The sequence below is a fragment of the Odocoileus virginianus genome, chromosome 1 (genome assembly GCF_023699985.2).
Source record: "Odocoileus virginianus isolate 20LAN1187 ecotype Illinois chromosome 1, Ovbor_1.2, whole genome shotgun sequence".
Lineage (NCBI taxonomy): Eukaryota > Metazoa > Chordata > Mammalia > Artiodactyla > Cervidae > Odocoileus > Odocoileus virginianus.
The window spans coordinates 83,818,510-83,842,816 of NC_069674.1; the positions used below are offsets into that span (position 1 = coordinate 83,818,510).

A 24,307-nucleotide genomic window follows, 5' to 3' on the forward strand; every position below is an offset into this window, starting at 1 on the left:
AAAGAAGATAATAAATTAAATGTTTTGTTAAGGAAGAACTGAACACACTTATATTTGCTCTCCGTAAATTCAACAGGCTAAATGTTGTGTGAAAAATTCGTATTTTAAAGGCTGGTTTTCCTTTCATAGTAGGGCACACACTAATTATAATCAGCCTTCCAAAATGATCAGAAAAAGAGGTCTTTCTAGCAAACAAATTCTCATCTTTTGACCTACCTACTCTCCATGTGCTAGCTGAGTTTTCTTGGAAATAACATTATAAGCAACATAATTATAAACACAGTCACAATATAGTAATGGAAATGTAGGTGCAATACTGGCAAAATAAGTACTTTAAAATTGGTAAGCCTTGCTTCAGCAAATTTGGAGCAATAACAAAAAGAAATACAGAATATTCAAACAGGTATTTATATATATGGTAGCCTGATTATTAGATGTTTGTAATAAAAACTAAGTGAAAAAGTATAAAAATAAAAGCCCCCTTCAATCTTAGAAGTTTTCAGATAGGAATGTCCTTCCCCTATAAATATTTTTATTTCTCACTTAATTAAAAATAGATAATTTAGTAAGTCCTTGATATAAAACCAAAATGAGATTTTACAAGATTTTAAACTTGTTTAGCATTAGGAAGTCCATGTCTAGTATTAGATACCTGCATTGATTATGAATTCTTTCTGGATGGATACTAATGTATGGTGAAACTGTTTTATCAACGTATGAGCCAAATCCAAGGCGAAAGTCACGGGAGAAAAATGCCATTTTTCTAGATAAATCATTTCCAACTGAATTTAATTTTTCAATATTATTGTGCATTGATGCTGAGACATCAACCAGATAATAAAGATCCACAGGATATTTCTTCAGAGGATGAATTTTCAGCATAAAATTAGCTTCAGCTCCTAGTTCAAAGAAAGACAAACATAGTGTAGTATTCATTTTTAACATCTCAGGTTAAGCTATCAATAAATCAGTCACATTTTAGATATAGAACAGTGATCACTAATTTGTGCATAATGAAGGAAATCGGGAATATTCTGGAATAATTTTAAGGCAGTTAGAAGAACATAACCAATGTTTTAGTCTTCAACTTCTACAAAGCATTTCTCATAATTTTATGGGGCAAAGATAACAGGAAACAGACCAGCTCAATATAAATGTAATAGGGAATATATTTATCACCATATGAACCTGCTTTTCTAGTGTCTAATAAAGCACAGCCCAGACATCAGGCAGCATTCTATTATGAGAGACTAGATGATTGTGTTTGTTTGCAGGTTACTTTTAGGTTTGCAGACTTCCAGAAAGGCATTCTAAGAAAATTTACCCCTTATTGGATGCAGGTGTAAATTAATTAATTTGGGTTAAGGCATATTTATATATGAGATGCAGAAACTCTGGTACTAAGAAGTACATTAAGCTACTCAGAATACTTACTATCTCATCATGAGTTGTTTGATAAGGTTCTTCCCGATCATTAGTTGTAAGAAGAAATGAGACAGCGGTCTAAAGAGTGATATGCAGCAGCCACATCAGAACCTAGGCTCTGTGGGGACCGCATTTGTCCAGTGCATAATGAGTGCTTGGTAAGCGTATATGTTGAAGAGGGAACACAGAGGCGAAGGAACTGGATGAGGAGAGGTCACCATAAGGAGAGTTGTTGGAGGCTCCAAAAGACAGCTGTCTTTGCAATACAGTTTTATTTAGTTCTCTGGCCATTATCATGTGATACAAAGATCTGGTACCTTGCAGAATGAGTACTTCTGTATTTAACTTTTTAAAGTATGTGGTAAAAAGTTATCAATTTAAATACAGATAATTTGTGAATTTTACTTTTTTAGACAATAAAGCAAATTCTTTGTAAGTCATTAATTATTTGTATATGGGGAATATTTTGAGTGGAAAAAAATGAATAAATACCAATTTGAGTACATAATTAGTAGCCTGCTCTACTTATGAAAAGGAATCCTATAATTTATCAAATCATTTTCAGTCTTAATATGCTTAAACATATAGGATATTTAAAGCATAATAACAGCACAATACAGCATAAGAATAGCAACATTATAAACTTATTTAGTAGTTCAGATATTTTTCAGCCAGATTATGAAATGTATTCAAAATAGTAAGCTTTTTGGTTTATTAATATTAATTATGGGAGAAAGTGGCTATTTACTTATTCCTAAATTTGCCTTTACATGCAGGAAAATTCTTTATTATAACATCTCTGTTTCATCAGCCAGAGTTTGGGAGGAGAAATTGGGTTTGCATAGCCCAGCCCAGTCAACTTTCTTACTCCCTATTTTTTAGGAGCTTGGCTGCCTACAGAGAGCATATATTCAGTTCTGCTTTCTAAGTATTTGGTGAAAAAGCCTACCCATGGAAGTGACCTGAAGTTTGGGTAGAGAAGTTTAATTCAAGAGAATGATAGAATCGGGTAGACAGAGCTGAATTGATGAAAAATAGAAATGGAGTATGTTGGGAAGTATAGTTCATGTGGAGGAGCTTGCGTTTTAATATGTAGGTCAGCTTTTAATTTTCTTTTTTAATTTGTGTAGTTGTTTTTAACTGTTGACTTAGGCATATGGCTGGAGGCATAGGCACTGGCCACATGGTATTTTCACCTTGATGGATCATTGTAGTTTATGTTGGCTCTGCCTAGATATGAATGGCTGCCTATTTTGACAGAGTCACTGAAAAATACATCAGATATTCAGTGTGTTGTGTGAGTTGTTATATTGTTGGTTGGTTATCTCAGCCACAGGCAGAGCCTGGACAGAATCAACAAAAGCACAGTCCTTGGAGGCCTGAGCTATTCGGGGCGCTTCAGGGATTCAGGGGCCTTCAGCACATACCAACTGCTCACAGCTGAGCAAGCAAATCCTAGGCTCACTAGCCTCAGCAAAGAAGAGGGTTTTTAGGAACCCTTGCCAGATGATCAGGGTTAGAGGGTGTAGTCTGCTGTGGCTTGATTTTGGATTACATAGATGCTGGCATTAGCGCATGTACCTGGGTCAGCTGAAGACCTCAGCATGGACTGACACCTCAGTAAGACAAATTTTCACTATAGGAGAAAGGAAAATCTTTCTGTACACAGGCCTTTTACTCATTGCTGGAGAGAACAATAATCACTACTTTAAATTTGCAAGGCACTTGAGTTTCCCAAAAGGTTTTAGCTTTAAGCAGTAAGCTTAAGGTGGGCAGCCCTAAATAGGCTGACCCCAGGCAACTCTGCTTGTTAAGGAAGAAGCTGAAGGGGCCAAGCTTAGATTACCACATTTTGCCAATGAGCAAATGACACTCCATGACACTCCCTTGTTATGCTCTCAGATTGGCTTTGGATTAAATAATTGGATATGAAGCAGAAACCTTCTCTTCATATAGGCAGTAGAAATAAATACCTTTTCATGGGAATATGGATACTATGTCCCTTGATAAAATCCTCATTCAGTTCATAGTGGGGTTCCACCAACACTGGGCTCAAAGGGAAAATGACATTAAAAAGGTTTTGAATATACTGAATGAGAAAGAATCAAGTCTAAAAACAATATCTGTGGCTATCACCATTGTAATATAAAGTCCAGCAGAAAAGTCTTAAATGCTACTCCGAGAGAGGAGTTACATGGGGGTGGATTATTTTAGTGAGTAAGAGCTACTAACTGAAGTGATCTATCGAAAATATTTACCACAATATTTGGCATCTAGTAAATTCCCAGATGGCATTAGTGATAAAGAACCTGCCTGCCAATGCAGGAGACACAAGAGACCCCGGTTTGATCCATGGGTCTGGAAGATCTGCTGAAGGAGGGCATCGCAACCCAGTCCAGTATGCTTGCCTGGAGAACCCCATGGACAGAGGAGCCTCGAGGGTTGCAGTCCACAGGGTTGCATAAAGTCAGACACGATTGAGTGACTTACCACGCATACACAAATATATAGACACCAGTAATTATTACCATTATTGTTACTACTAGATTCTAAGCAACATCAGGATAAGAACTATTTATTCATCTCTGAAGCCTCTGATTTGGTACATGCATAGCCACTCATAAATGTTCTTTAAACTATAATTGAAGGATATTTTCATACAGCATTTCAAAAGGCCCACATATATACCATAGTAAGAAGCTGATATTTATAATTTCTTTTTTTTAAATCTTGATATTTATAATTTCTTTCACATAGTTCAGGAGATCTTAAATATTAATAGTTTCTCTCTATAAGAGGAAAAGCGTATCATCTGGCCCTCAAATATTTATGTCACCACTTACTTTAGCTGCAGGAGAGCTTCATCTTCATAATTTGAGATTTTAAAGGCTCTAATCCTATTCCCTTGATTAACTTCAAAGGCAAAAAAAAAAAAAGTTTGTGATATAGAATAAGAAAGAGGACTTGGAGGAAAGTTGAGACCTATTTACAGCTATTGCCAATATTGGTTTGAATAGACCAAAGAACTAAAGTTGTTAGAATGAGTTTTCAATCACTCAACTAATGGTGTGAGCATCTCTGAAGAACTAGTTGCAACAAACATGTCTGGACACTAAGAAAAGATAACTAAGAAATATTCTGCATAAGATGAAACTAACAAGTCATAAGAAAATATGGAGACATGTAGCAGGAAGAAAGAGCTGCCAATTTCTATTCATTCTCTTTGGGCAGGGGAAGGAGAAGGTCCAAGAATGAGACAGGTTTGAAACAGCAAGGTACAGACTCCAGCACATTTCTGGATTTCTGTAGGGGTAAAATAAGGGATATGGGCCAGGTGTTGAGCAAAAGTGCATGATTCTGTATGTTTTTTTTAAGTTTTGAATTCAAGAATACCTGAAGAATCTTTACATTTTAAATTAAGCTACACTAAATCAGTTTTTTCTTTACATTATTAAAATGAATCAAGTTTGAAACATTTTTTTCAGTTAGTGAAGTATAAATTATACTAATCCCTGTCATATATTACTTCTGAAGCAGAAATCGAGAATTTTCTTCTCTTCCCTACCCTCCTAAAGATTTCATCTCATTTCACTGTTTTTAGGGAATATAAACTAGAATCAGTGGCCTATTTCTGTTATTTCTCCATAAGATTGATAGGTAAAAATAAGAAAAAGAGGTATAGTTTAAGAAATAGAAAGTAAAAGGAAGTGTCTTTTAAAAATCTCATTTAAAATACTTGATTGCGTGTATTTTGTACATATTCTTAATATTCTTTTAAAAGCTTAGTCAGTATATGATATAATAGAAATATCCATAAAAGCTTTAAAAAATTCTTAATAGAAGGTTATGAATTTTTATCAGACAAAAATAAAGTGATTATCTATAAATAAATCTAACAAAGAAATATCAGTATTAGGGAATAAACATATTTTACACATAGGATGCATTGTAACAGACCCTCAACTCTTATCTCTGTGTTAGAGTGTAAAGAAGTTTTACATCATAAGGAATGAGGTTTATGTATATATATATATGGAATTGGTAAAATTCCAGATACAGCTTTATATATTATGCCCCAAAGCTGGCATGTCTTTGATGCCACAGTGAATTTTTGGATGAATTTATTAAACCTATTTTAATAATTATTTGCTATATATGCAGATTATAAAAATATAGTTTTTCATAGCTATAGGAAGGATAACTTATACACACTAGACAATTATAGTATTTTCACACACAGATTCATTAGTATTGACTAAAATCAAGCCCCATAATGATTTCACCAATCTCTGGGGACAAAACCTCTGCATTATCTCTCAAGTCTGGCCATTTTTCTCCTGCATTGTTACCACCACTGCCATTGTTTATCTACAGCACTGAAACAATTTCTCAAGTTTTGAACTATTATTTTATAGTTTCAGGAGGATTCAGCCACCATTATTTCTACAAAAGAGAACAAATTAAATTCATAAAAGTATATAAATTTAACTGTAACATACAAGTAGAAAAAATGCACCTTGTAATTTTCAAATCTTAAGTATTTAAAAAAAGAGCAAGACATTTAAAAAGGCTATTAGTCATATTTTTAGAGGCAAATAATACATGATAAGCCTCATCTGTAAGCTGTTGAAAATTAACATTCGGTGAGAAAAATAAGCAAATTTGTATGAATGGGGCAAATCACACACAAAATAGAGAGGTAAAGATAGTTAATAAACTTAGGGAAAAGGTTCAAGCTTTCTAGTACTAGGAACAAAACAAAAGAAAATGGCTAATGGACTAGTTATACTTAACAAACTGAAGAGATTAAAAAGAATGAGAAATAGGCAAAGTTGATTCTGGAAAGCTTAACTGGATATGAATTTTTCTTGTGAATAATCTAATAATATATATGACCTAGTAAATCAATGACTAGAAATGTATCCTAAATAAATAGGTTGTTATATATACATGGAGAGACAGACAGATATAGATACATACGTGTATAATGAGTATCATTGAATATTTGTTCCAACAAAGTGCATTCAAGTTTCATTGGGATTGTCTTACATTTATTGATTCACTTAGATTTTGTTATATTACTGGCATATATATATATGTGTACAGAACTGTAATTGTTATAATATTATTTTCCTTTTCAGGAACATAGAATTCTTCTGCATTTATTCATACTGGCTTTTAGGTAGCACAATGGACTCTACATATTTTTTAGAAAGTTTATTGCCAGACAGTTTACATTTTAGGTTGCTGCTTTGAAATGCTCTCTGTTAGATTACATTTAATACTACATAGGAAATTCATTGATTTTTGAATATTTAAAATTTTTCCTTTCACAGCCTTTTAACTATAGTATTAGTTTTGTTTGATTTGCTTGGATTTCTGTGTAGACATATAAAATTAATTTCTCTTTATCTTTTCAATATGTTTATCACTTGTATTTGGTTTTCCTTGTCTGATTGCTTTTATATAAAACTTTCAGAAGGATTTTAATATGTATTAACAAAGTATTCTTCAATTTCATTTGGGCAGGAATGGACACTAAATTTAATTGTATGATTTCTGGCATCTTGAGATAACAATATATATTTTTCTTCTTTTGGCAAACTAAGAAAATAAAAAATACATTGATTTTAGGACAAGCAACTGCTGTTAAAGATTAAATCTACTTGTATGGTGACATTGTTCTTATTATAATATGAAGTTTAGTTTGATTCTTTAAAATGTTATTAGGGATTTGATCCTAAAGTTATGATAACTTGTAAAAATTGAGTAGCTTCTATGCCTTCTCAAAAAACCATGGGAGAATTTATGTAGCCTAGGGATAATGTGTTCCTTGAATGTTTAGGTGAACATTAAAGTGTATTTCCCATGAAAATATTTAGACCTAATGTTTTTAGGGAGAGTTTCTTTTAGAATTTTCTTAACTTCTTGTATCTTTATTAGATTTCTTAGGGTTCTACTTCTTCTTGAGTCAATTTTAGTCATCTATATTCTCCTAGGAAATTATTTTTATCATAATATATATATTTTACCATTTTTAATATATTTTACCATTTTTAATATTTTGAAGTTTTTCCCCCAATATTTTTTCCTCTGGTCATAGTCTGTATAATTAGGTCATTTGCTTTGGGTCTTCTTTTTCTAATTGGCTTTACCAACAATTTAACTATTAGATTTATACATTCATTTCCTTTTTAATTTCTATTTCTTATTTCATTTTGTTTTTTTCTTAACTAATTAATTTCTTCCTCTTGTTTTCCTTACAGTTACTTTGTTTTTGTTGTTCCTATATCTTTATCTGTATGCTTCATTCTTTTTCAATGATAAGAGCATTTAAAGTTCTGAGTTTTCCTGAGAGCAACTTTGAACACATCCCATTATGTTCTGATGTGTGCTGTTGTTATTATCATTATTATTAAATTGTCTGTGACTAGAATTTTGATTTATTCTTGGAGATAGAATTTATTTAGGAGAAGCTTTCCTTGGTTTCTCTATTATTTAATATTTGTTAATCATCTTATATTGGTTTCAAATTTTATTGCAAGGTGTTCAGAGATGTTGGCCTATAAAAACAGTTTCACTTTTTAGAGTTCAGTTTTTTTTTTGTATAAAATAAAATTAATTTCTAAAACTATTTCATGAACTCAGAAAATATTATTTTATATATCAAGGACTATGGACTGAGTTTTGTCCCCTCCCCCAATTTATATATTAAAGCCCTAATTCACAATATGGTAATGTTTGGAGATGGAGCCTTTGGGAGTTGATTAAGTTTAGATGATGTTCTGAGGGTCGGGTCCTCGTGAGGGAATCATTGCACTTATATGTAGATACAACAGAGAGCTCCTTTTCTTTCTGTCACTCTCTCCCCCTTCAGAAACTGAATCTGGCAGTGCCTTGATGGCAGACTTTCTAGGTCCTAGAACTGTGAGAAAATAGATTTCTATTGTTTAAGCTACTTACTATATGGTATTTGATTATGGCAGCAGTAGAAGGTGGCAAGTGTCATAATACCAACCTAGTTACTTTCATTTTTGTGTATCCCTTTGCAGCTGACATTCATTTATGTCCATACTAGTCTGTATAATTGTTTGATATGGTGACATGCACAGTTTTAATTTGAAGCTGAGAGTATGCCTAGGGCCAAGAAAAAAATGGACTTTGTTATTCTGGTAATCAAAGATTAGAGAAAAATAACTTGGAATTGGCAGGGCATTTGTCGATAATGGTTATTCAAAAATTTAGTAACAGGACAAGGCCACCCAAAATGAAATAATGAAGGCTTGAAGGCTACTGCATACCGCTTAAAACTAAATGTATCTAATTTAGTGATGCATATCTTTGTACTTGAACTTATCTTGCCATATGCAGTTTGTTCGTTGAGATTCTCTGGCACTAAAGAAAATGAATGATTTCCAGTGGCCTATTACATATGCCAAACTGTGGAATACAAATGTATGGAAGGAAAAGTATGAGAGAAGTATAGGAGGAAGGGTGTGCATTACTCTCAGGGACTAAAGCAGCTCAAGTTAATTATGATAATTATGAATTATAGTTTTGTTTTTAAATGCTTATCACAAAGGCTCTAAGACTAATGCACATCTCTTACCAATTAACCAACTAACAAATTCAGCAAACACTTATGGAATGCTTACTGCATGCCAGCACTCTGATAGGCATTGGAAAAACAGAATGGAATAAAACGTGTTCTTCTTCTTGTACAGAGCTGGCAGTGTCCTGGGAACACAATTATAGTATAATGTGATCAAGACTGGAAACACATAATTATAACATAGCGTGGTCAGGTTTGCAGAGAATGTCCGAGGCCACACAGCTAGCTAGCTATAGGCACAAGAAAGACTAGAATTCTGATTTCTTGATTCTGAGCCCATTGTTATTTATACAGTAACAATACTGCCTGTCATAAAATGTTAATATGAACAAATAAGGCTGGATAGGGGCTTCCCAGGTGACTCAGTGGTAAAGAATCTGCCTGCCAATGCATGAGACACAGGAGATATGAGTTTGATCCCTTGGTCAGGAAGATCCTTTGGTGAAGGAAATGGCAACCCACTCCAGTATTCTTGCCTGGGAAATCCATGGACAGAGGAGCCTGATGGGCTACAGTCCATGGGGTTGCAAAGACTCAGACAGGACTGAGCACACATACAGCAACAAAGGCTAGATATAATTCTAACTTAAGAATAAACATTGATTTATTTGGAAATAACCATACCTTGATGCAGCTGGATCAGCACTTCTCCTGGTGTCACCTGGGTATTAATTTCATTTTCACTTGGTTTTACATGCACAGAAGGGTATTCTATTAAATCAATGGAGCAGCCTTTGTGTATTAAATTGGAAACAGTGTCACAACGTTCATTCTTTGATCCACCTGAAATGAAGTCCTGTTTAAAAGAAAGAAAATCACTGATGTTTTAGTGCATATCATCCCAGTTATAACCAAAGAAAACCACATAATGAGTACTACCAAGAAACCATCTTCCAATATTGTACAAATTATATGACTATTAAGAATAGCTGCCTGTTTCCAATAAGAATACTGGCAAATCTGACTTAAATAAGTCTAATTTCTGAATCTTATTTTGAAAGAAAAATGAATATTAAAAAGGAGATTTAAACCAAGTACTTTAAATATCATTAACTGATCACTGTAAAATTATACCAATTTAACTCTTTCTAAATATTTTACTTTGGAAATACTGCTCCAAAAGAAAATTTAGGCAAAATAGACCATTCATTGTGGTTCTGCATGTAAGCTTTAATTCTCAAAGAAGCCAACTGGTATGTTTACTATATTCTATTATGTTTGGAATGTGGGAGCAAGTCCTCAGAAATCATGTGCCTAATTAGGTACCAAAATTCATAAAATAATGAACTGGAAATCTATATTTCTTGGGCTGAAAATTCCCTCACCTCTTATACACATAATAGCATGTAAGTAATTCAATAAACCAAGGAAGATGCTACAGTGAGTCTGGGAGATATGAAATTGCAGCTCAGATTCTCCTGATTTTGCACCTGAATCTTGAACTTTCATTATAATTTAGCATTGGTTAGTTCATGCTAATTCCATAGCCATCCGATAAACTTGGAATTAGTTGAGTAGGCTTAAAATTTATCTTGACTGAGAAAAATTTAATATTTTTATTTTTCATGTAACCAGTTTTTCTCCCTAAGACCAGGAAATGTATTGAAAAGTATAGAAATATATTTTACTATATATAATGTTGGCTTGAATTATTTGGGATATTTGATTATGTATTAGCTGAATATTTGCTTAGTGATCTTCCTAGAAGTGGTTATTTTGATCTGGCATTCAGTCATTCCTTCTCTAGTTCAACTGATTCAAAAAATTGCATTTCCAATCAATTATTCATTTAATCAAATGAGTATTGATTGAATACTAACTCAGGGACAGTAGTTTTGTTAGGTACTGAGGATGCAGAACAGAACAAGACGGATAGAGTCCCTGTTTAAGTCAGCAGACCATCAGAAAATTCAGCCATTGAGTGAGTTAATGTAATTATCATAGGCATTAAATTTAGAGGAAGCAAAGAATGTCATAGTGTTATGGAGAAAGGAGATTATCAAGTTTAATATTACTTTAATATGAGATAACTAATTGTGAGTTCAAAAATCCCTAGCACTCATGAAGAATTAGATGGAATGGAGGTAGGCAGTATAAAAACATTCATATAAGGGTTTTAATTTAATTCTTCTCTCAATTTAGAACAAGGGTTGGAAAACTAGAGACAGTGAGACAAACACAACCATAGCTTGTTGATGTATGGCTTGAGTGTTAAAGAATACTTTTTACATTTTTAAATGCTATAAAACAATAAAAAAGAAGGATGCACAACAGAGACAGTATGTGGCACAAGAATGTTTAGTATGTTACCCTTCACAGTACTGATCCTGAATTAGAGCGTGGTGCACAGTTATAAATATAATTAAAAGACAAGAAAGAATATGTTCTTTTCAGTCAAGATCTCCAGGTGTCATTGGTGAATGACTTCAAGGGAATAAAAAAAATTGCCTTGCTGATGGCCACAAACCTAGATTTTAGCCTGGAATTTAAAATGTTTAAAGCCTTATTTCCTCATTTCCAGATTTATCCTATCTGTTGATAAACCTTAGGGGTACAAAATTTAAGATTTAGTTCCTAAACAACTTGGAGCTACTCAAAGAAAAGTGGCACATACTGCTAGATTTATGGGGCTAGATGAGGGGATCTCATCTGTCCTTAGAGCCTGGGGAATACTGAGGGCATATAGGGCTTGGTACGTGTATGTTCATTCATGCCTCCCATGACAGGCCACAGACCAAAGGCCACATGTGTTTTACAAAAGTAAAAACTGCAGGACTTCAAATTAGGAAAGTAAATAAGGTACAAATAACTCATATTTTTCTTTTCGGCCAGAATTTTGTGATTTTTATATATAGAATGAAAAAGAAGCAAGTGTGGTTAATTCATTGCAACTATACATCAAGCTATATCATTTGACCTTTAAATGTCAAATCATTTTGCTGAAATAGGCAAAAAAATCTCAATTGTTTTGCAGTGTCTGAATCAGCATGGCTGTTTTTACTTTACTATAAAAACTAAGTTAGAAGTACGTTGCCAATTTGACAGTTAGATTTGAAAAGGGAAGAAAAGATCGTGGCATCAAAACAAAGAATGGAATGTTGCCCCTACCCACTGTGGCCTACTTTCCACTTTGTATAAAAGAAAAGAATTTGAAACCACACCCTTTTAACTTTTGGTGTTTTGAGTCATTTTAATGTCTTCTAATTCTTATATTTTACTCTTTTTTACAAGAAATACTCAAGCAAAATCATCCTCCCAACTGTCTGCATCTAAAACCTACTGGAGGATGAAACACCCAGGTTAAAGTTATTCCCCTAGTTAACTTTTCATCAGTTGTCACTTTCATCCCTTTTAACGTAATAGTCTGGAGATATAAATAGGAAAAGGTTTTTCTTGTACTCATTTCTGAGTCTTTTCTATGCTCCAAGCATGGAAATCTGCATAGAAATGAAAAGATTCTATCATTTTCTGTTTTAACAGTGAAAGCTCTTTGTATTGGGTTGGCCAAAAAGTTTGTTTGAGTTTGTCAGTAAGCTGACATGAAAAGCCCGAATGAACTTTTTGGCCAGCCCAATATTATATTTCAGTTTAATTATGTTCCAAGGGCTGATTTGAAAACTTCTGGCTATGCAATCACAACCTGTGTCTGACACATCAGGCAGAAGAGGAAGAGAAGCCCACATATGTTTGTCTCTTTTTCCCCACATAGATATCTCAAGTTTTTCACATATGTTAAAAGGAATATGAAACATTGAACTATATAATATTAATACACTCTTGTCTGTCTTAAGTTATTTCCCAGTTACTTTTAGGTAACATGGAGAGAAAGAGAAGTCAAAATATATAAAATCACAGATTAACATGCTACACAAGAATGCAGACAAATTGATTATACTCTGTGTAAATTTTCTAGTGAACTTTTATTTTTGTCCAGCTTTGAGAATTATAAAAATCAGGCTTAAGTTATTTTCGCTTATCTTTTCTGTCATGAGCAGAGAAAAAAGTGAATCTTCCTTTCTTGTCTCTCTACCCTTGCTGGCTAAGAAATAAAATCATCAGTTGCATATGTGCCTAAATGGTGGGTGATCTTTCAAAAATAACCACAGCATTTTTCCTGTCAATGATATCAGGTCAGCATGTGGGGAGTGGATAGTTCCTTCTGTTAATGATATGGCCAGTGACTTTTTTAAAAATTAATTAATTTATTTATTGAAGGATAATTGCTTTACAGACTTTTGTTGTTTTCTGTCAAACCTCAACATGAATCAGCCATAGGCATACATATATCCCCTCCCTTTTGAACCTCCCTTCCATCTGCTTCCCCATCCCACCTCTCTAGGTTGATACAGAGCCCCTGTTTGAGTTTCCCAAGCCATACAGCAAATTCTTGTTGGCTGCCTATTTTACATATGGTAATGTAAGTTTCCATGTTACTCTTTCCTTACATACGTCTCCCCCTCTCCTCCCCTATCCCCATGTCCATAAGTCTATTCTCTATGTCTGTTTCTCCATCGCTGCCCTGTAAATAAATTCTTCAGTACCATTTTTCTAGATTCCATATATATCCTTTATAATATGAAATTTACCTTTCTCTTTCTGACTTACTTCACTCTGCATAATAGGTTCTAGGTTCATCCACCTCATCAGAACTGACTCAAATGCATTCTTTTTATGGCCGAGTAATATTCCATTGTGTATGTGTACCACAACTTCTTTATCCATTCATCTAGGTTGCTTCTATGTTCTAGTTATTGTAAGTAGTGCTGCAATGAACAATGGGATACATGTGTCTTTTACAATTTTGGTTTCCTCAGGGTATATGCCTAGGAGTGGGATTTCTGGGTCATATGGTGGTTTATTCCTAGTTTTTTAAGGAATCTCCATACCGTCTTCCATACTGGCTGTACCAGTTTACATTCCCACCAACAGTGCCAGAGTGTTCCCTTTTCTCCACACCCTCTCCAGCATTTATTGTTTGTAGACTTTTTTATGATGGCCATTCTGACTGGTGTGAGGTGATGTCTCATTGTGGTTTTGATTTGCATTTCTAATAATGAGCAATGTTGAATATCTTTTCATGTGTTTGTTAGACATCTGTATGTCTTCTTTGGAGAAATGTCTTTTTGGGTCTTTTTCCCACTTTTTGACTGGGTTGTTTGTTTTTCTGGTATTGAGTTGTATGAGCTGCTTGTATATTTTGGAAATTAATCCTTTGTCAGTTGTTTCATTGCTGTTATTTTCTCCCATTCTGAGGGCTGTCTTTTCACCTTGCTTATAGTTTCCTTTGCTGTGTAAAAGCTTTTAAGTTTAACCAGGTCCCACTTGTTTACTTTGGTTTTTATTTCCATCATTCTAGGAGGTGGGTCATAGAGGATCTTGCTTTGATTTCTGTCATCGAGTGTTCTGCCTATTTTTCCTCTAAGAGTTTTATAGTTTCTCATCTTATGTTTAGGTCTTTAATCCATTTTATCTTTGTGTATGGTGTTAGGAAGTGTTCTAATTTCATTCTTTTACATGTAGCTGTCCACTTTTCCCAGTTTTTGAAGAGGCTGTCTTTGTCCCATTGTATATTCTTGCCTCCTTTGTCAAAAATAAGGTATCCATAAGTGCCTGGGTTTATTTCTTGGGCATTCTATCTTGTTCCATTGGCCTATATTTCTGTTTTTGTGCTAGTACCATACTGTTTTGATGACTGTAGCTTTGTAGTATAATCTGAAGTCAGGAAGGTTGAAGTCAGCTCCATTCTTCTTTCTCAAGACGGCTTTGGCTTTCTGGGGTCTTTTGTGTTTCCATCTGAATTGTGAAATTTTTTGTTCTAGTTCTGTGAAAAATGCCATTGGTAATTTGATAGGGATCACACTGAATCTGTAGACTGCATTTGGTAATATAGTCATTTTTACAAAATTGATTCTTCCTAGCCAGGAACATGGAATAACTCTCCATGTGTTTATGTCATCTTTGATTTCTTTCATTAGTGTCTAATAATTTTCTGTGTACAGTTCTCTTACCTCCTTAGGTAGGTTTTTTTCCTAGATATATAATTCTTTTTGTTGCAATGGTGAAAGGGATTGATTCCCTAATTGCTCTTTCTGATTTTACATTGCTAGTATATAGAAATGCAAGTGATTTCTGTGTATTGATTTTGTATCCAGCTTTGCTAAATTCACTGATTAGCTCTAGTAATTTTCTGATACTATCTTTAGAGTTTTCTATGTAAGGTATCATGTCATCTGCAAACAGTGAGAGCTTTACTTCCTCTTTTCTGATCTGGATTCCTTTTATTTATTTTTCTTCTCTGATTGCTGAAGCTAGGACTTCCAGAGCAATGTTGAATAACAGTGGTAAAAGTGGACACCCTTGTCTTGTTCCTGATCTTAGGGGGAATGCCTTCAGTTTTCAAACCATTGAGAATAATGTTTGCTGTAGGCTTATCATATATGGCCTTTACTATGTCAAGGTATGTTCCTTCTATGCCCATTTTTTAAAGAGTTTTAATGATAAATAGGTGTTGAATTTTGTCCAAGGCTTTTTCTGCATCTATTGAGATGATCATATGGTTTTTATCTTTCAATTTGTTAATACAGTGTATTACATTGATTGATTTTAATTGAAGAATCCTTGCATTCCTGGAATAAACCCAAATTGATCATGGTGTATGAGCTTTTTGATGAAGCTGAATTCTGCTTGCTAAGATTTTGTTGAGGATTTTTGCATCTATGTTCATCAGTGATATTGACCTGTAGTTTTCTTTTTTTTTGTTGTCTTTGTCTGGTTTTAGTATCAGGGTGATGGTGGCCTCATAGGATGAGTTTGGAAGTATTCCTTCCTCTGCAGTTTTTTGAAAGAGTTTTAGAAGGATAGGCATTAGCATTCTCTAATTGTTTACAGCATCCTCCTGTAAAGCCATCTGGTCCTGGGCTTTTAGATTTTTTATCACAGCTTCAATTTCAGTGCTTGTAATTGGTTTGCTCATAATTTCTCTTTCCTCCTGGTTTAGTCTGGTAAGATTGAACTTTTCTAAGTATCTGTCCATTTCTTCCAGGTTATCCATTTTATTGCCATATAGTTGTTCATAATAGCCTCTTATATTCCTTTGTATATCTGCATTCTCTGTTGTAACCTCTCCTTTTTCATTTCTAATATTGTTGATTTGATTCCTCTCTCTTTTTATCTTGATGAGTCTGGCTCAAGGTTTGTCAATTTTGTTTATCTTCTCAAAGAACCAGCTTTTAGTTTTATTAATCTTTACCATTGTTTCTTTCATTTTGTTTTCATTTATTTCTGCTTGGATTTTATGATTTCTTTCCTTCTACTAATTTTGTGGGGTTTTGTTCTTTTTTTAATTGTTTTAGGTGTAAAGTTAGGTTGTCTATTCCATGTTTTTCTTGTTTCTTGAAGTAGGATTGTATTGCTATAAACTTCCCTTTTAGAACTGCTTTTGCTGCATCCCATAGGTTTTGAGTTGTGTTTTCATTGTCATTTGTTTCTAGAAATTTTTTTTATTTCCCTTTTGCTTTCTTCAGTAACCTGTTGGTTATTTAGAAATGTGTTGTTTAATCACCATGTGTTTGTGTTTCTTACAGACTTTTCTTATAATTGATATATAGTCTCACAGTGTTGTGGTCAGAGAAGATGCTTGATATGATTTCAGTTTTCTCAAATTTACTGAGGTTTAATTTCTGACTCAAGATGTGGCCTATCCTGGAGAATGTTCCGTGTGTACTTGAGAAGAAGTATATTCTTTTGCATTTGGATGGAATGTCCTGAAGATATCAGTAAGAGCCATCTCATCTAATGTATCATTTAAGACTTGGGTTCCCTTATTAGTTTTTGTTTTGATGATATGTCCATTGGTGTGTGTGAGGTGTTAAAGTCTACCTTTATTATGTTACTGTCATTTTCTTCTTTTATGTCTGTTAGTGTTTGTCTTATGTATTGAGGTGCTTCTATTTTTGGTGCATAGGTATTTACAATTGTTATGTCTTCCTCTTGGATTGATCCGTTGATCATTATGTGGTGTCTTTCCTTATCTCTTGTAATCTTCTTTATTTTAAGGTATATTTTGTCTGATAGGATTGCTACCCCAGATTTCTTTTGCTTCCCATTTGCATGGAATATATTTTTCCATCCTCTCACTTTCAGTCTATATGTGTCTTGAAGTCTGAAGTGGGTTTCCTGTAGATGGCATATATATAGGTCTTATTTTTATATCTATACAGCCAGTCTGTGTATTTTGGTTGGAGCATTTAATCCATTTACATTTAAGGTAATTATTTATATATATATATACATATACATATGTATATATGTGTGTGTGTGTATATATATATATGTATGTGTATATATTCCTATTGCCATTTTCTTAATGGGGTTGATCTTGGGGTTGTTTGGGGTTGATTTTGTAGATCTTTTTTCTTCTGTTGTATTTCTTGACTATATAAGTCCCTTTAACATTTGTTGTAAAGCTAGTTTGGTGGTACTGAATTCTCTTAACTTTTGCTTGTCTGAAAAGCTTTTCATTTCTCCATCAATTTTGAATGAGATCCTCTCCAGGTACAGTAAGCTTGGTTGTAGAATTTTCCCTTTCAGTACTTTAAATATATCCTGTCGTTCCCTTCTGGCCTGCAGAGTTTCTGCTGAAGGATCAGCTGTTAAGCATATAGTGTTTCCCTTGTATGTGACTTGTTGATATTCTCTTGCTGCTTTTAATATTCTTTCTTTGTGTTTAGTCTTTGTTAGTTTGATTAATATGTGTCTTGGCATGTTTCTCCTTGGGTTTATCCTGTATGGGACTCTTTGTGCCTCTTGGATTTGATTGACTATTTCCTTCTCCATGTTGGGGAAATTTTCAACTATAATCTCTTCAAAAATTTTCTCATTCTCTTTCTTTTTCTCCTCTTCTTCTGGACCCCTATAATTCGAATGTTGGTGTGTTACATATTGTCCCAGAGGTCTCTGAACTTGTTCTTAGTTCTTTTCATTCTTTTTACTTTTATTATGCTCTTCAGAAGTTATTTCCACCATTTTATCTTCCAGCTCACAAATTCATTCTTCTGCTTCAGACAGTCTGCTATTGATTCCTTCTAGAGTATTTTTAATTTCAGTAATTGTGTTGTTTGTCTCTATGTGTTTATTCTTTAATTCTTCTAGGTATTTGTTAATTGAGTCTTGCATTTTCTCCATTTTGTTTTCAAGGTTTTTGATTACTTTACTATCATTATTCTGAATTCTTTTTCAGGTAATTTGCCTATTTCCTCTTTATTTATTTGGACTTCTGTGTTTCTAGTTTCTTCCTTCAATTGTGTAGTATTTCTCTCCCTTTTCATTTTTTTTTAACTAATTGTGCTTGAGGTCTCTTTTTTCCCAGGCTTCAAGGTTGAATTCTTTCTCCCTTTTGGTTTCTGCCCTCCCAAGGTTGGTCCAGTGGTTTGTGTAAGCTTCATAAAGGGTGAGATTTGTGCTGAGTTTTGTTTGTTTTTCCTCTGATGGGCAAGGCTGAGTGAGGTGGTACTCCTGTCTGCTGATGACTGGGTTTGTATTTTTGTTTTGTTTGTTGTTCAGATGAGGCGTCCTGCACAGGGTGCTACTGGTGGTTGGGTGACACTCAGTCTTATATTTAAGTGGTTCCCTCTGTGTGAGTTCTCACTATTTCATACTCCCGAGGGTTAGTTCTCTGGTGTCTAGGGTCTTGGAGTCAGTGCTCCCACTTCAAAGGCTCAGGGCTTGATTTCTGGTCAGGAACCAAGATTCCACAAGTGGTTTGTTATGGCATTAAGTGAGATTAAAACAAATACCCCAAACTGAAAAACCAAAGTTGAACCCCAGATAAATTGCAGTTACAAAATCAGGCAAGTAAAAATTAAAATGATGGAATATACACATATATATATATATACCCATAAGCAAAGTAAAAACCATTCAACAAAATAAAATACAGTAGATTGATTCAGTAAACATAGGAAATAAAAAATTATATTTTCCAGTTAAGAACAAAACTAAAGCACAAACTGGAAAATAAAACTAAAGCAAGGTGCCAAGTGGGAAATAAAGCAATGAAAACAAAACTAATAAATAAGTTGCGAGGAAGGCAAGAAAGAAAAGAAAGAATAGATATGCAAAGTTAAATAGAGGTGGATCAAGATTTATATATATCAAAGATTAACTGCAAGGGGAAAAGTACAGTAGGAAAGGCAAAGAAAGGAATAAATGTAGAAAAAATATAATAGTTTTAAAGAAGTTAAAATTATAAAAAAGAGAAAAGGAAAAAAAAGGAAGAAGAAAAAAAAAAAAGGAAAACCTCATAGAACTGCAAAAGCCCAGTGTAGAGGCTGAGATTTATGACAACAATAAAGAGTGTGACTGAATATACACACTTGTGACTGAATATACACACATAAGCAAAATCAAAACAGTCCAACAAAAATAAAGTACAATAGACTGACCCAGCAAACAAAGGAAACCAAATATTTTATCTTCCAGTGTGACTGAGTCTTAACACAGGTTGCTTCCTCTAACATGTTCTTAATTCAGGCAATTTTCTTAAGTCTGAATGAATTATTTGAGTCTCACTGTAACTCTTATAATAACTTAAGCAATGTCTGTGTGCCAAATTCTTCCCACATACAGTTTCATTTAAACTCCACCACTTGTTATAGTTTCAATTATTATTTCCATTTTAGAATTAGGGAAAACTGAGGTTCACAGTGGGTAGGTTAACATGGCCAAGTATACATAGTTGGAAACTGATGGACCTGGGATTTGAATCCCAATTTATCTCATTTCAGAGCCTGGTTTTTCAACACAAATATTAGGCTACCTTGTACCACATAGAAGAATATTTTGGGACATGAACAGCCAAGTCATTTGTGGGTGTTTTCTGAGATCCCCTTCTGAAGATTGGACCAACAGCAAACACCTCTGAAAGCCACCCCACCTTTCCTTCTTGGCTTGCCTCCTTCCAGTTGACCACCTATTCCCCCTCTGAATATACAAAATCCCTCCTCTGTGCCAGGACTGACATTGCTGCTCCCATAATTGTGACTCTTCCAATTTTTCGTGCCAGAAGAGGTATGAAATGGAGAAGGGTGCTCTCTGGAAGCTGACTGATTCTGTATGGCTGGCATCTTGCACTTAGCTGACAACTGGGTTTCTGAGCCATGTTTTGAAAATTCCTCTAAACTATAATCGCTAAGGTTCTAAGGAACTGAAGTTAAGTTGGCACAGTCTTCACAACTGCAGTAATCTTTCTTTGTGTATGCTCAGCATGTGCCTTGTACTCAGTCGTGTCAGATTCTTTGCGACCCCATCAACTGTAACCTGCCAAGCTTCTCTGTCCATGGAGTTTTCCAGGCAAAAATATTGGAGTGGGTTGCCATTTCCTTCTCCAGGGCAATGATCTTCCTTAGTGCTGCAGTGAAAATCTAAAATGGAATGTTGGGTGAGGGTCAGGAAATATCAACATATCAATGAATATCAAGCATACCTGACAAGGAAAACCTGGAAGTAAGCTCCAAACTCTAGGCTGTAGAGATGAGGAAAGGGAGGCTCAGAGAAAAGAGTGAATTCTGTCTGGTCATTTGGATCATAGGAGGAATGAAATTGATCCTGGAAACTCTGGAATTGTCCTATTATATTGCTTGGCTCCATGAGTTCTGGCAAAGCAGTGCCTAGTTTTGAGTGGCATCTGTTTTTCTGACTGATAAAGCCCATGGTACATCCAGGAAGCTTTCAGGCTGCCAGCAGGGGGACTGCTTACTTATAGACATGGTGACTATTCACGAGCCCTTCCCCTGCCTTTTTCCTGACTTGCTGCATAGAAGAAAGTATTGACCATCATCCTTTGCTACTTTTCATTTTTCTGTTTCCTCCTGGGGGATGCATAAGGGCAAGCAGTAACAGGAGAGATTGTAAAGATAGTGATAGGTACAGTTTTTTCAACTAAATCAAGAGGTTGCAAAAGCTAAAGTTTTCTCTTCACGCCAAGCAAAAGGCCATTAAAAGCCTATTAGTTTCAATTTCTAGGAACTACATAAATAATTGTAAGCTACCTAGGAAATCTCATTAAAAACCTCAAATTAGCAGATGGCTTCCTCATTGAAACTTAATATATAAGGTAGTTTTGATTGACAGTTACCAACAAAAGAAATAACTGAAAACAACTTTAGAGCCCAACAAGGAAGGAAAACACTGTAATTATTTTCCTAAAAAGTTTGTTATTGGGATATGTTTCTCTTTATTTGACTACAAAAATACTAATTTTGAAGAATAAACACTTTCTGATTATTCTGTATGTCACAGGATTTAAATGTACACAATATTGCATGAATAGGGTCACATGTCAAACAAAAGCATCAAATTTTCCATAAGTAGTCAATGAATTGATGTTCAGTGTTATGAACAAAAAGGGAGCAAATCATTTATCTTCAAGTATTTAAAATAAAAACAAATGAGATGGAATAATAAATTAGCTTGCTTTTCTTTAATAAGCAAGCACAAAACAACGATCCAACTTGGATATATAACCTAATGCCCCAAGCTGCAGCAAGAATTTCACACAAAGCCTATGACCCATCAAAAGTTACTATCTGTGTTTGCCAATTCTCTCTATAGAACAGATGGAAAACATAAAATGGTTTGCACTTCATTTTAAAATTACCATAATTTTCCTAATAAAAAGGTTATACTTATAGTCAGCCAAACATGCTGTTTCCAAGCATAAAACCAAAGAACATTTTCCTCATGTTCAACAATATCTTTCTTTTTTCCTGATCTATCTTCAAGGCACAGAATATTAGGTCAATGAAATCATGCTAGCAAGGTCACTTTCAGGAAAAGACAAAGGATCCAAAAGGGAAAGAAAGGAAAAAAGGCACACCTCTTGAGCACACCATCCACATTCCGGACCCAGCGCAAGGCATTTGGTGCAGGACACTGCATTCGAAGATGCACATCTATTGTCTTCTGTAATGGAGGATAAAATGAGGCATTATGGTTTACTCTCACATTGGGAAGTATGTGCAATTCTAGACCAAAGTGTATTTTGAAAACTGAAATAAGCTTACCCATATAAATATGTGACAACAAAAATATATAAGTTCTTTGAGTTAACCTGATCACTGCAATTAATATGTGCCATATTTTCTAGGTAGTTAATTATCTAGCTTTATAAGATTAGGGAGAAGGAGGTGACAAAAATATGACTTTAATCAGTCTTGGGGGTTTGGTATGAAATTCTGTTGGAATGGTAGAGGATCCTCCAGATTTTTTAGTGTGCTAAAGTTTCACCATAGTTCATATTATCTGAACCAATGAGGTGGTTTTGGATTTAGAATTCTTCCTATAAACATAATCATGTACAGACCTCAATCTCAACATGTAAATATGTGTTGAGTCATAGTGAATGAAGTTTCTGTGAAACAGTATTAATGGACATACAGAGTAGTTCACTTGGTAATTCTGACTGCATTAATATTGATTGTTTTGACTTGAAGGATATCAGAACCAGATAAAATGGCATGATTCATTATTTTAGAAGTAAAATGGCTAAAATGAATGAATTGTTTTAGTTAACCTAATTTAATTTCTGTGACTGAACCACTTTAATATCATGATCAATTCACTTTTGCATAGATACCCACACTTTTCTATTATGTGTTAATAACATAGTTGTACTGGGATACTGTTTACCTTTATCCTTCTAGCCACTAACTACTCAGGTCATTAAAAAGAGGCTCATCACTATAAACTTAAATACCTAAACTATAATAAAGAGTAAGTCATAAATTATTTTATCATAAGGTTTTATTGGAACAGTTACATGCTTCCTATATTTCATCCTTTACTATGAAATGTGGGAAATCACAATATTCTACCCATTACTTCAGACACACAGTACATGTCATAGATATCTTGGTTCTAAGTAGTTTGCAGTCCAGGTGGGGTTAAAACCATATAAGCAAACAATAAAATACAGAGTGATAGGCATAACAAAATATCACCAATGCACTATGGGAATATAGTGAGGAACATCTCACTCTCTTAGAGGGGAGGGCAGGGGTCGGAGAAGAGGGAAGGTTTAAAGATGGCTTCCCAGAGGCAGTGATACCTAGCATGTCTCTTTGCCATCTCATTTTGTTTCTTCTCATTTGTGTTTATCTCTGTTTCAAACATGTAATAGGCATGCAGAAAGACTGTGTGTGCCCAGTCACACATGGAAGTGGATAGAACCTAAAAAATCTCTAGCTGTTCCCATCTAGTTGGTTTCTTCTTTTCTTCTCTCTCAATTTGCTCCAACATTCTAGAATCTTCTGACTTGGAGGTGGCATGGGATGGGCATTGGCAGTGAAGAGAGAGGAATACAGGAGAGTAAACATAGCAGAGAAGTGCTAACCTGAGGTGGTAGTGAGCATTCTTTCCCGAATTTTCCCAGACATCCATGAGTTAATGCTAAAAACATTTTCCCCTAGCATCTCATTGTTCTATTATCCCTCTCTATGTCCCCTTCATCCTTTCTCCTAGACTTTACATCAGCTTTTAAAATACACTATCCAAAACATCTTCCCTGATTTAGATGCACTGGCCTAGAATTTTCTTTACTAGTCTAGAATTCCAGGGACTAAAAAAATAACTAATATTTGGACTCTCTTTACTATGAGTGTGGTTTCCAACTATGAAGACTCCATAACCTAAAAACTTTCCATTTGGCTTATCCTCCAAAACTGTGAAGCCTGCTTATTTCCAAAGTATTTAGGAAAGGAGTGACCTTTTTAGTTTTGTCCCCAGAATGGAAGTCAGTTTAGGTTTATAAATCAAGCACATTTGTAGACCTAACTTGACCTTTACCAACTCTTAAGCTTGACCCTTAGAAGAAAAGCTTGATCCTTGGAAGAAAAGCTATGACCAACCTAAACAGCATATTAAAAAGCAGAGACATTCCTTTACCAACAAAGGTCTGTCTAGTCAAAGCTATGGTTTTTCCAGTAGTCATGTATGGATGAGAGAGTTGGACTATAAAGAAAGCTGAGCACTGAAAAATTGATGCTTTTGAATTGTGGTGTTGGAGAAGACTCTTGAGAGTCCCTTGGACAGCAAGGAGATCCAACCAGTCAATCCTAAAGGAAATCAGTCATGAATATTCACAGGAAGGACTGATGCTGAAGCTGAAACTCCAATACTTTGGCCACCTGATGTGAAGAACTGATTCATTGGAAAAGACCCTGATGGTGGAAAAGATTGAAGGCAGGAGGAGAAGAGGATGACAGAGGATGAGAT

At 34.5% G+C, this 24,307-nt stretch overlaps 1 protein-coding gene across 3 annotated transcripts in view; it reads right to left on the reverse strand.

Moving 5' to 3' along the window:
* ITGB8 (integrin subunit beta 8) overlaps positions 1-24,307 on the reverse strand; it is a 94,871-nt gene that overhangs the window by 38,903 nt on the left and 31,661 nt on the right. For all 3 annotated transcript variants that reach the window (XM_070470284.1, XM_020868924.2, XM_020868923.2), the window contains 3 exons: positions 21,912-21,997; positions 9,662-9,833; positions 653-899 (listed from right to left, as the gene is read on the reverse strand). In XM_070470284.1, coding sequence (XP_070326385.1) covers positions 653-899; positions 9,662-9,833; positions 21,912-21,997 — 505 coding nt within the window. The remainder of the gene's footprint in view (positions 1-652; positions 900-9,661; positions 9,834-21,911; positions 21,998-24,307) is intronic.